The sequence below is a fragment of the Macaca fascicularis genome, chromosome 7, assembly GCF_037993035.2.
Source record: "Macaca fascicularis isolate 582-1 chromosome 7, T2T-MFA8v1.1".
NCBI classification, from domain to species: domain Eukaryota; kingdom Metazoa; phylum Chordata; class Mammalia; order Primates; family Cercopithecidae; genus Macaca; species Macaca fascicularis.
This window is the reverse complement of record NC_088381.1, coordinates 92,674,764-92,688,513: the sequence shown is the minus strand read 5'-3', so window position 1 is coordinate 92,688,513 and position 13,750 is coordinate 92,674,764. Positions and strand designations below refer to the sequence as shown.

The following is a 13,750-nucleotide window of genomic DNA, read 5'->3' as shown; positions in this document are numbered from 1 at the left end:
TTTGTTGAAAAGACTGTCCTTTCTCCATAGCATTGCCTTTTCACTTTTATTGAAAACCAGTTTTCCACATACGTACAGGGCTTTCCAGCCTCTCTATTCTGTTCCATTGATCTATGTGTCTGTCATGATGCCAGTATTACATTGTCCTGATTAGTTTAGTGTCTTGATCCATTTGTGCTTCTTGTGACACAATACCTGAGACTAGGCAATTATCAACCACAGACATTTTTTGTACAGTCCTGGAGGTGCTGATCAAGATCAAGACACTGGCAGGTTCAGTATCTGTGCAGAGCCCAGTGTGTGTTTCCAAGATAGTGCCTTGATGCTGCATCCTCCAGAGAGATGAATGCTGTGTACTCATGTGGCAGAAGGGCAAAAGGGCCAAGCTAGTTCCCAGGTCCCTTTTAGAAGGCACTAAATTCATTCGTGAGGTTGGAGCTCTCGTGGCCCGATCTCTTTCTCAAGGGCCCACCTCTCAATACTTTTGCAATGGGGATTAGGTTTTAACATGAATTTTGCAGAGTACATAACCATCAACCGTATTACATTTAGTTTTACAAGCCTTATAATCAGATAGTGTAAGTCTTCCAACGTTTTTTTCCCATAGTTGTTTTCGCTCTTCTAGCCTTTTGAACTTCCATATGAGTTTTATAATTAATGTGTCATATTCTACAAAAAAAAAAGCCCACTGGAATTTTGATTGAGATAGCATTAAATCTATAGATTTATCCATTACAACTGTGACTCTCTTGTTATTTTAGTGGTTTCATTTCGTAATTTTAGAGTTTATAGCCTTTATCTTTAGCATACTCTACCTTCAGGTAATATGCTACTTCATGTATAGTATGAAAACTGTCCAGTAGTTCACTTTCATTTCTCCCATCCCAAATGTTGCTACTGTTGCTATACATTTTACTTTTTCATATTTTATAAACTCAATACTACATCATCTTCATACCACATTTGTTGTACAGGACTAGAGCATTGCTTGTCTAGGCCTAATTATTCCTCACTAATGAAGCGGGACTTTTCTGTGTATTCTACTCAGTGCCCCAGGAGTCTTGAGGTTTTAACAGTCTGGATGATGGAAACAGGCACTATAGCCAGCCCTGTGTGAGCGTGGAGTACTGTATCCTCTATTCATTTTGAGTGATTATTTTTTAAACCTCAGGTAGTTTCCTCACAAACATGTGATGGGAATCATTCATTTGAATTGTCATGGGCAAATCTCTGCAGATTTCTAGAGTTTTGTCTGTGTCTGTCTTCTCTAGTACTCTGTCTTAAGAATTTTAGCCACCTTGATATCCCTGGGTTCTCAGCACTCGCTTCAACTCAGGGAATCTGCTAGTTTCTTCGTGGGTTATTCCTCCCTGCACCACAGCCTAGAAACTCTCTCAAAGCAGTAAACTAGAACAATTGTAGGGCTTACCTTACTCATTTCCCATCTCTCAGGGGTCACTATGCTTCATTGCTTGATATACAACGCCTTAAAAACCATTGCTTCATATATTTTGTCCATTTTTGGTTACTTCAGGTAGGAGGGTAGACATAGCACTTATCTGGATTGGATGTAGCCACAGGATTAGAATTGTTGGGTCATAAAATATGTACATGTTTAGCTTTAGTAAATACTGCCTAGAGTTTAAAAAATTAAAAATTAAAATAATTTTTTAAATTAAAATAAATTCAGCTAATTTTAATTTTAGATAATTTTTATAATGTAGTTGATCTTGGTTTTAACCTGAGTGTGTTGCTGGATTTTACTCCCCAGTCGAACACAGTAGAGAGAGAAGGTGGCAGGTTCTTAGTGATACCATGCACTTTTTTTAGAAGTTCGGTGCTGTATCCCTTCATTTACAATGTATGATTAAAAATACTGAGGAAGGGATGGTGGTGGTGGTGAGGAGGGAGGAGAGCCAAGAGAGCAGATAAATCTGCCTTTGCTTGACTGATAGTGGTAATTATATTTCACAGCTTATGCTTGCCAAGTAATAGCAGCTTTGATTTTTCCAAAAACCTAGTGATATTATATGTTTAGTATCTAGTCCATTTAAAAATTCTCTGTGTGTTACTCTTTCTCCTTCAAATTTGAGTCCCTTTCTTTCCCTTTGGAATGGCCTTCTCACATTAGAGGAGATCCATGTGCTCATGACATCCTTCCATGGTTCTTTTAGACCTAACCTATGTGTTGAAAGAGGATGCTCAGCAGCAGGTGCGTGGTGTCCGGGAGCATAGTCACAGGCCCTTCCCTCACCTGCTTCCTTAGCTGCAGAAACGCTTCCATCTCTTCTCATTGTAAAGGGTTTCTTAGTTCTAAGACTGCTTTTTAGCCGCTCTTCTAGGTAAAATATGCATTGAATTTCTACCATGTATGACATTTTCCTGAAGAGAATTGCTGTTTGCCCTACACTTTTCAGTATATAATGGATAATGTTAAAGGAAAGCATAACATTAAAGAAATCTCTTTTTCGAGTTTTTATTTTCAGCCTTTGAGCTTCTTGTGGAGAAACTTAATACATTCTTGAGTCAAGTGGCTGCTTCTTTGAAGCCTTTGTTTTTTGATACTCTGTAAATCTCGCCTAAGAATAGATCAAAAATGATGTTTACATCTGTTACTAGAATTGAGGAAGTAAGAACAGAATAAGACTTTATGACTGTAGTTAACCCCTTCCATTATCCTCCTTGTTTAATACCAGAGGTGGAATTGGATTTAATCCCTTTCAGAAACCATCAGTTGTCACAACTCTGGGCATTTACTGTCTTGCTCTGACCTGTTTGTTTGTTTGTTTCACAGTTATATTACATGAAACAGACATGTTATATACACTTTCCATATAAAATATAACTATTAGTTTGCAGTAACTAATAACTAGGTTTTATAATTCATCATATGTGTTCCCCTTATCCAAAATGCATGCAAATTTATTTTCTCTGCAGGTCTATGGAGAAATGTCTAAGGAAGTTAAAAAATCAAACACATTGGGAAACCTCGGGTTGTTGAGTCTCCCTGAAATCAGATTTTCAGGAAGCCCGAAACAAACAGAATCACTTAAGAGAGATGCTGCTAGAATAAGGATTGGAGGAAAAGAGATTGTTGTAAGAGGTTTTAACTAAATTCCTCTCTTCTAGTCTTTGATATTTCTATAACTTCTTGGTTATTAACATTTTCTTTACTCTTACTTGTAGTTCTTGGGATACTCCTCTTTTCTAGTAAGAAAATGTTCAAATTCCTTAAAACTGTGGCTGAATTTTGAAACTAAACAATTGAAACTGAAGTAAGTTCATGGTTTCTTATGGGCACAGGAACTCTTCTTCCTTTTGTAGAGGAGCCATCAAAGGCATCAAAAGCAGCCACCTGACTCAAGAATATATTAAATTCTCCACAAGAAGCTCAAAGGCCAAAAATTAAAACTTAAAAAAAAACTTTCATTCCCTCACTGATTTATACATGCATACCTCAGTTAGTACTCTGTATCCATTATAATACAACCGTATCATGGTCCTAGTCTGGGGAGGGCAGTGGGGAATTCAAGCCTTCCAGGGGTTAAGGTTCCTAATTTTAAGGTTAAAATGTAATAGTCCAGGACTACCTGTCATTTACTTGAAAAAGAAAGTATCCTTTCAAAATAAAAATCTACATATTTTTACACTTAATAAAATTATCAACAGCATAAAGAAGGTTTAAAATTAAAGGGACTAGATTTTAAAAGTACTAACTAGATCTCATGTGGCATTAAAATTGCACATTCCAAAAGTAATGCCACTTCCTTGTTGGCATGTGGAAGCATTAAAACCAGCTAGTACCACCTGCAAAGTTGGTGTAGGGCAAGCACTTGCTCTATTATTTGCATAGTTGCTAACTACTCTGGACGTAGTGTTGTACCTTCATATTAAAGCAGCCTTCCTATAGAATATTTTAGCAAGATGTTTTTTTTATTTTTCTCCTTCTACTGAAAGACTTACCCAAACTGCTTTACAAAGGAAGACATTTTCATAAAGTGGTTCCTTTTTGGCATCCCTTTTGGAAAAATTTCCTAGACTTTCCATTGTCTCTTCTTCCACTTGTGGAGATGAGAATGTGGTATATAGTTGGATACCTAGGAACTAGTGATACTAAGGAACTAGTGATTCAAAATCAGGAAAGTTCTGTCTGGAAAACTTTTTTCTTTGTGAATATCTCTTCAGTAGACTGAGGAAATCTGCTTCCCAAAGCCCTATGTACTGATTTTATTGTTTCCTTCCACCTTTGTAGTTAATGGAGCAGGAACTGTTTAAGGGCATCCTACATTTTTCCCCAGTGTCTTGGTGCACATGACTGAAGTACCACCGTTTTTGTTGTTGCTGTTCTTTTGAAAAACAAAAAAGAAACAGACCTTCCTTAAAACATACAGATTTAGGTCGGGCATGGTGCCTCAACCTGTAATCCTAACATTCTGGGAGGACAAGGTGGGAGGATCACTGGAGCCCAGGAGTTTGAGACCAGCCTGGATAACATAGACCCCTATCTCTACAAAAACTTTAAAAATCAGCGGGATGTAGTGGCACATATCTGTTGCAGTCCCAGCTAGTTGGGAGGCTGATGAGGGAAGATCGCTTGAGCCCAGGAGATGGAGGCTGCACTAAGTCATCACTGCAGCTGCTGCACTCCAGCATAGGCAACAGAGCAAGACCTGTCTTGAAAACAAAACAGAACAAAAAACGTGCAGATTTTTAGAATCCCATCTCAGACCCCTTTGGGTCCAATTGGGAATCTGGCCAGAGAGCCAGATTCTAAGATGGGAAGGAAGAAACAGAAAGAGAAGGGGAGAGCCCCAGAGACAAACTTGACTATTTCAAAAGTTGGTCTGGTTTGCAACTCTGGGTTACATAGCCTGCAGGGTCTAAACATTTGTTATGTCCCCAAATTATAACACACTGAGAAATAGTATGAGAAGCGAAAGATCAATCCTGTGTGGAGAGCACCATGCTCCATTTCCCACTAACTACAACAGAGAGGATGTTTCCCTGTTCTGAAAGCATTTAAGGTAACAAACTAGATATTTTTGCTTTTATGCTTTATAAACATTCAGCAATCTTGCCTGATAGAATTGCTGACGCAGCAGCCTCAGACCTGATATTTGTTTCTCATGGATATTGTGAAATCCACCTAGAATTATCATACATTAGAGCTTTGGAAGAGCAGTAAGGAAACTAGCTTCAAATACTTATTTCTCACCTTGGCCACATAGCCTGTTCTGTCACCACAGCAGCACCAAGAAGCCACAGTCAGTTACTTCCTGAACCCTCATTTCAGAAGCTTGCTTTTTCCTTTTCCCTTAGTCACCTCTGGCACATTCACACAGCAGCCCTGATAAGATTCTGTGTGAATACTGCCTTTTTTTGCCTCCAGATTATTTATTTTTCATCAGCACTCTTGTTGAAATCAAAATGTCTGGTGGTTAGACTCCAGCAGAGCAGAGAGCTGAAGCATACCACAAAACACGGACCTTCGCTTAACTGTAAGGTCAAAATAGGGCTGGGCGTGATGAAAGTTTAAGGCATCTTAGGTATGTAGGTGTGGTAAATTCTGCTTTTTCACCACCCTGAACATCAAACTATAGCTATTGGGGGTGGAATTTGTTTTTCTTTTGCTCCTTTTCTTTCTTTCTTTTTCTTTCTTTCTTTCTTTCTTTCCTTTCTTTTTGAGAAATGGCTACATAAAGTTATGAAGTAATTCAAGTTCAATGTGTATAGTAAATGTATAAAAATGTATAAAAAGATGTTATTCAGCTATCTCAAATATGAGCTAGTTGAGGATGTAGAGGTGGTATATACTGATTGTTTCCTTTAAAATAATATTTTAAGGATATTTATTTTTAGCTACCCTAAGCATCAAAACTATAGCTTTTGGGGGTGCAATCTGTTTTTCTTTCACCCCTTTTCTTTTTTTCTTTCTTTCTTTCTTTTTTACTTTTTGAGAAATGGCCACATAAAGTTATAAAATAATTCAGGTTCAATATGTATAGTAAACATATAAAGATGTGTAAAAAGATGTTATTCAGCTATCTCAAATATGAGATAGTTGAGGATGTAGAAGTGATATATACTGATTGTTTCCTTTAAAATAATATTTTAAGGCTATTATTTTAAATAGATAATTTGTCTCTTAGGCCAAACTGGTTTTCCTTTTTGGAATAGTTGAGGGATTATGCTGTGAATAATGAGAGTGTAGGTGTAAGAGTGTGGCTTTTTGGAAAAAGTGGTCTTTCAGCCACTGGACCTTGAAACAGGGGGTCTGCTCTCAGAAGAGCTGAATCTTGAGCTCTTCTCCCATTTCACATAACACGCAAGTGACTTGTCTTTCTGTCTTTCCTTTGGTCTTTGTTCCCTCTTCTACCAGTTCTACTTTTCTGACTTGTTGCAAGACCAAGTTTGATATGATATGGTCTTTGTTATTGACTGGCTTATGGGTTTTTAATTAAACAGAATTTTCATATTGGGCACAGGCAAGGTCACTGGTCTCCACCATTTGAGTATAGCAAGTTTTCGAATTTTGCTTTTATAAAATGTCTCATGGAAGGGCCATTTTTAAAAAGAGCTCTTTAGACCATTTGTTCATGAGACAGAGATGTTACTCCACTTGAGTAATGATGGCAGTGATATTCTGGATATTCGGGACATAATAGTTTGTGTCACTGCTTCTTAACCAAAGCTGAAATGTAGTAGCAAGTCTACACGAAAGCAAAAGAGGAGGCATGAGCTATGAAAACTATGTTGTTTTTTCAGAGCTAATAGCAAAGCGGCCTGAATTTGGTTGCCCCCATGCTTCTGCCTGCCTCCGATACCGGTGCAGGAAGTTGGAGAATCGGCTACTTCTGAGTGGTCTGCAGTATTACCTGGAAGTCATGCCCACATTATTCCTTTAAATGCTTCTGTGTTGGTCTCTTCCTTGTGAATGTTGAAGGCATAACAGAAATTCCCTGGTTATCTGACCTTTAAAGTTATCCAAAATAATGACTTTGGGAGCCTCTAGCATGCAGCTCTATGATATTACTGATCCAGATAATTTGGTTGCATTTTCCAGGGTGTGCTGTCAATTAGCTTTCCTTTGGAAGGAGAAGGTAAATCACTGTTTTTCACTAGACATCTGGATTTTGTGTGACTGGCATGTTTTTTTTATCAGCTGTTGACCCCCAAAACAACAAAACATGAAATAGTTAAAACATGTTTTCTTCAAGTACGTACTCAAAAAGTCTGGCAGTGGGGTGTGTGTGCAAGTGTTTTGATTTCAGAAGGGGAACATCTTAATTTAACTCTATACGATGTGTATATAATAATATAATTTTAAGACACCTGCTTCAAAATAGAAACTAGGATGCTGGAGATAATAACCATAAACAAAAATTAAACCAAACTGGGCTCAGTGCCCAGGAAAACTAGCCAGACTCCAAGAACTGGGCGAGGAATAAACTAATAGGGGAGAAAAGGCAGGAATGGATAGACTTACAACTGCCTCCATTAAAAAAGACTGCTCTGCAGTGTGATCACTGTGGAGGAATTCCATGGGGTCATTTGTCATAATACTTGGGGTTCCTGCATGCCTCATTTCAATGACAAACTTTCAGTGGAACTTACCTTCCTTAGATGGGAATCTTAAAACATGCCCGCAATATACAGTGATCTCGAGTTGTGTTTAAGCTTTTAAAATGCTGTAAATTACTTGGAAACAAATGGGCCAGAAGTAAAAATAGGAGCTCATAACAACTTTAAAGTTAGAAAGAAAGCCTTCATGTTTCCCAGGCTTAAATGTTGTATGATTTACATAAACACAGGAGGAAATTCTCTTTGTGTGTTTAGGGGTGTGTGTCTAATACAGGAACCCATGTTTTCCTGTTATTGAAAAGCCTTCTTTAATCTTTTAAGCACATTTTAAGACCTGTCTGTATTCCAGGTGTATCGTTTTCTTTAACATTAAAACGTGAGAGCAGGTCACAGTCATCAGAGACACCTACTAGGTCTCCCATTTGTGTCATAGGAGACACAAAAAAATAAATGAATCAAATTAAATGGATAAACAGAGTCCTGGGCAGACTGGTAATACTGCCTGAATTCAGTTGGAGGGAATGGTTGTTCCTCTTTGTAACAGAAGACTATAAAAATTCATCTGATTGTGGGTGTTAAGGGGATGATGACTTTTTAATCATAAAAGTAAATGTAATTGGTATGAAATATTCAGAAGTTTTTAGCAAATCTAACTGAAATAATGGGTGATAAACCGAAACATTATTTGAAGTTAAAAACAAATCTTCACTAAATTATGGTTGGAAGCAGAGAGAGTAGATAGTACTTAGGCCATAAAGGTGGTCTTCAGTACTGGGAAAGTAGGGTTCTCACTAGATCTAAAGGCAGTGGCCACCTTTCCTTTGTCTCTGCTCTCCTGCTTTAATGACCACAGACAATGGGCTGCAATAAGCTATGGAATGCATGAACTGTAGAGTCTTCCTGCTCACCAATGGTGATTGGAGTAGGTGCTTTCTGTCCTTCATCCCTTAAGAATTCTTTCTGCCATCTGTTGAGCATCTGCATAGTTATTGGAAAGTGTGGAATCTGTCGGGTGATTTGAAACAAGGAACGAATACACTGCAGATGCATAGTCTTCAGCAAGTCAGTAATTAGGATCATCTTCATTATAGCCAATAATGATTTCTACTTTCCGTAGTTCCTTTCTATCTAATTTGCTAATTCCTACAGCCAGGGTCCAGGAGAAGCTTTTAGGAAATCCCTTTAAAGACCATTAATTACTTCCTACCCTTGAGTCTCCAAGTCACAAAGTAGGCAGGTATAGAAATATTCAGAGTGCCTCTCCTGGTGCCTGATGCTTGACATCAGTCTGAGAGGTGATGCTGTCTGTCTTTAGCACAGAAAGGCTTAGGGGGAGAACTCGCTGAGGCTGAGAGGAGAAACTGTCCTTTTCCTACAGGTGTGGAGGTGTGCCCAGAACACCAGATTCAATCATAATTAGATGTAAACTAGATACAAACTGAACAATATTAGAGAGCCAAATAGTTTGGGGATTTTTTGAGTGAGGTATTACTCCTCATCACTGAAGCCTAAGATGTTTACACTGGACTATAAAACTAGAAATATACTTTGCAGTTCTCTAGGGGAGCCAATTACCTTCATTTCCTTTAAAATTCAACCTTTCTCAGTGAACCCTACCCGATGCCTGTCAGTACTATATGCTTCTTTTCCTGCAAGCTGTAATTGTGCACTTGTAGCCTCCATTGAAGGTGCTTGGTGTTATTCACTTAAGTCATTTTCAGTTTGAATGGATAAAGACATAAATGAAGCAGCCCTTACAGTTACAATTATATTGTAAACTGCTTCAGAGTGAAGATTATAACATCTATTTCCTTTACGTTCACCCCTGACCAAAGGCACACATACTTATTCATATTCCCTCCTTTCCCCCTCCGCCTTCTCTCTGTTATTGTGCATATACACAGTAGGTGTCATGTAGAAACAGCACTGAATGTGGAAACAAACCACCAACTTGCAGGTGCACTAATCTGAGTGATCTTTTCTTGGCAGTGACAAACAAGAAACCCACACAGGCGTCCATTACAAAGGTCAAACAGTTTGAAGGCTCCACATCGTTTGTTCGGAGATCACAGTGGATGCTCGAGCAGCTTCGCCAGGTTAATGGTATCGATCCTAATGGGGTGAGTGAATTGTCCGATGCTGAGCAAAGGCATTCTTTTCACAAGATGACTCTCTGATTGACCTTGGTAGTGGTGGTGGTGGTTTGAATCACTCTTAAGAAGGCTATTTCTCTATTTCAATTATGGGATTAAAACTTTCTGATACATAGTCCTTTCTTAAGTGAAATTATAAATCTTTTCATCATGTTTAATAGAGGAACCTAAGAGAATGCATATTGAAGATATGTGATCTCCGGTAACATTGATCAGCAAGTACAAAGTTCAGTATGAAGTAAATGAATGGTATCTTTCAGTATGTATTGTGATTCCCTTGCTTTTAATCGGAGAAACATTTTCTGACATAGTTATCTATTCAAAGTACATTCCCGTTGCTCACACACACACCTCACAAAATGCTAATAATGAAGAATAATAAAATATAAATTGTTACTATAGACTAAAATAGCAAGAGGGAATCTTCCTACCAAAGTTTAGGGGCCAGATTAATATAGGTCATTGCTGAGAACCTAAAGGAATCCCTTTTCCAGGAAATTGGGAAGATAATACATGATCTGAATTCTGACATTTGTCAGTGTTTAGTTAGGCTATCTCAACTTGTGTAATACTAGTTTCCTAGGAACGTGTATCAATACTGTAAGATTTGGGGTTTGCTTCATAAACAGAGAAACGCAGACTCTCCATACACTTGGATAAAGATGAGCCTTATGATTGCGATCAAAGTCTTTGTTTTAGCCTTTATAAATCTTTTGACAGGAGTAATCTAGAAACAGCAGTTTTTCTAGATTGAGATGAATAGTTATTTCATTGTCTTTTCCAGGATTCAGCAGAGTTTGATTTGTTGTTTGAAAATGCTTTTGACCAATGGGTAGCCAGCACAGCGTCAGAAAAATGCACCTTCTTCCAGATCCTCCACCATACCTGCCAGAGGTACCTCACGGACAGGAAGCCGGAGTTTATTAACTGCCAATCCAAAATCATGGGAGGTGAGTGGACATTTGTATGACCTTAGTCACCCTGTTTCTTTAGGCTCACTTTTCCTTAAGAAGTTAGGAGTTCAGCAGCGTAATTAAAGACAAAAACAAGAGAAGAATCAATATGCTCAGAGCTAGACAGCACGAGAACCATTCCAGGGAGTTTATTGTATGATAAATTTAGACACAAAGGTATGTTTTACTCTTGTCCAAAAGCTGGTCTGTTTTAGAATTAGCCTTCTAGTTCTTACCTTCACTTAGCTAAGATTATTTGTATAATGAGAACAAAACTGTTCCTTTATTAGAAAAATCTTTTAGTTTGGTTTCTTTACTACCTTTTCTATAATTTCATTGCAGAACACTATTTTCTGGGTTGCCTTTTCCTATTTTTTCTCAAGATGTTTTACAAATATTAATATAAAAATTCCAACAGATGCTTCCCCTTTCTTTCAAATAGCAACTTGTGTTTATTCCCTGAATGGCATACAGAGCTGAGTTAAGATGAATATAGTAAGCCACTGTAAAGGGGTGAGTACCAGCATCGACAACATAATGAGAAATGTTTAGAGGGTGCTTAGCACATTTTTTAGGTGGCATTTCTTTTTAGAGAATTGAAACTGCAAAAAATGTAAAAGTCTCGACAACTCTGTGAGTTGGGGAAGAGTGTTTATATCATTGGTCTTTTCACTGACCTGTTCCCTTGGTTTTGAAAGACTGTTTTAAAAAATGCACCAGCTTTGCCTTAATCAAATGTTAAATAAAGATCACATTAAATACATCACATCTTCTCCTTGGGCTGTATATATGTTTCATATGAACATACAGCAGAATCCATTACTCTGTCCTAGCAACTGACACACATACTGTCATTTTGCCATTAGTTACTAGAAGTTATATAGAAAAGTTATTATCCAATTCTCTGGTATTATCCACTGAGGTGTTGGCATTCCTTTTAAGTAGGAAGTTGCTTACATCATAAGAACCTTGAAAGACCTTTCTTAGGTATTTATGCAGCTTATTTTATTATAATTTCTCTGTTTAATCCCAGGAAAATACAAGAGGTGATGAATGGTGTATATTTTTTCAAGGGGCCACATCCTATGGTACAAAAGTGAAAAATATTAGACATAGATGTTTAAAGGAAAGGGAACTTCAAACACTGACCTATTTGGAAAATATAGTGAGATATAGCTCTGTATCATGTCTGTGCCACCAGTGCTCTTAAAATGACTCCTGCTTTGAAAGTCTAGCCATAACAGACTTGGCAGAAGGTTGAAGCACACCAGGCTTAGGACCACAGATGGCCACATTTTCAGTGAATGAAAAGTTGGCCAGGAAATCCCAGGTTTCCCTCATTCTTCGTTAGGTGGAGTTTGCTCTGCTAGCCTAGAATCACATTTGTTTCTTAATCTTCAGTTCCTGCTATGAAGCATTTTTCTCATCCATGTCCATATGGGCAGTAGCTTGCATGGCTAGCATGTAAGCACAGACTGTCTTCTCAAAATAATGTGACATTATGGATTTGAAATTTCTGTTGCTCTTGGAGAAACACTCCCCTCAAGCATTCCACTTCCTCATGTTCCATCCTGGGCAGTGTGGCTAGAAACAGACCCAGTGCCATAGAAACTACTGCACTTCCTCAGAATGGAAATGTGGATGGAAGCAAAAGGGCCACACACTCACTGTCCTTGCAAGGGAAACGAGGTACCTCCCTCATGCTAAGGTTAGGGATAGCTTTGCTGACTCTTCCTCTTCCTCCCTTAACAGACTGTCCTAGGCAGTTCCCCTGCTCTGTTACCCTTAAAGGTCTCATTTCTTCTCTAGGAACAGGCTTTTTCTTTCATTCATTCAATTACTGTTCATTATCCAGTCATACAGTAAATGAGGACTAAGAACCTACTACATGCTAGTCACTGAGATAAGGCCTGAATATAGAGAATAGTTCTATATTTGGTCCCTTAATAGACCCTAATTGCCACTACTCAAATCCCAGACCGATAGATCTCTAATTTATTCTTCCTTTGCCTTCCTGAATATCCTCAGACCTTCCCACACAGCCCCACCACACTGCTTTTGTCCGTCATTGACCCAGCCCTTCAGCTTTCTTTCATTGCCTTGTGAACCCCAAATTATGCAGAGTTGAGATGGGAACTCATATGTCCAATGTTAAATTGTTGGTATGTGTATTTAGGCAAGCCAAATAAGGGTTTCCTGTAGTAAGAAAAAATTACAATAAGTTAACGAAACCAAGTGCCAGAAATGCCTTTGCCTTGTGTGACTGTAGGTGTCTCTCAGCTGCTCTAGACTTCAGTTTTCCCAGGTGTCACATGTAGAGGTTAGACCAGATGCTATATAAAATCTCAGTTCCATCATTTTGAAAGTCTGTAATTCTTAAATTATAGTTTTATTGTGTAGGTTAATTGCTTCTTATCTAAAGAATCAATTAAAGATTTAGTGCAATTAAATATTGACAAGTCCTGGATTACTAAGGAAGGCACAAAAAGGTTTAAATTAAGCATATAGTAATTTGTTGGCAGCACATATAACCTTAATGAATGCAGCATGTCTTAAACAGTTGTTTATCCTTGATAATGGTTGTGCCAACATACCCTAATAAATTAGTATGCTGATTAGTCTTCTTTTCTGCCAGTTATCACACTTCTGAGACTTCAAAATTCGGTGCTTCTGGGGCTACTACATTCTGACCTCTTTAACTTTCGGTTATCTTCCACATCTTTAGGATATGAAATCTGTTGCCAATTTCTCAGTATCTTTTGGTCTCTCCCTATAGTATGGGCCACAAGTCCTAAATACAATTGTTTCTTATACCATGAAATAGGATAGTTTTATGATTTTAAAGAACTAATATAGGTGTTAGTGTGCTGCCTAACACCAGATTCTGTACACATGTTATCTAATTTAATTTTTATAGCAGACTTTGGAAATATACTTTATCAACTCCATTTTATAGAGCAGGAAACAGAATCAGAGAGATCAAATAGCTTGCCAAGGGTCATATAGCTAGTAAGTAGTAGAGATAAGATGCCAGTGCAGGCCCACTCATTGGCTCCTTAAGGC

At 38.0% G+C, this 13,750-nt stretch overlaps 1 protein-coding gene across 7 annotated transcripts in view; it reads left to right on the top strand.

The window, feature by feature from the left end:
• Positions 1-13,750, top strand: part of STXBP6 (syntaxin binding protein 6) — a 256,535-nt gene that overhangs the window by 196,517 nt on the left and 46,268 nt on the right. For 5 of the 7 annotated variants that reach the window (XM_045396245.2, XM_005561003.4, XM_065548677.1 and 2 more), the window contains 2 exons: positions 9,571-9,701; positions 10,519-10,684. In XM_045396245.2, coding sequence (XP_045252180.1) covers positions 9,657-9,701; positions 10,519-10,684 — 211 coding nt within the window. In that variant the 5' untranslated portion in view covers positions 9,571-9,656. Of the gene's footprint in view, positions 1-5,409; positions 5,547-9,570; positions 9,702-10,518; positions 10,685-13,750 lie in introns of those variants that run through there. The other 2 variants (XM_065548680.1, XM_045396244.2) reach the window with 2 other exon arrangements.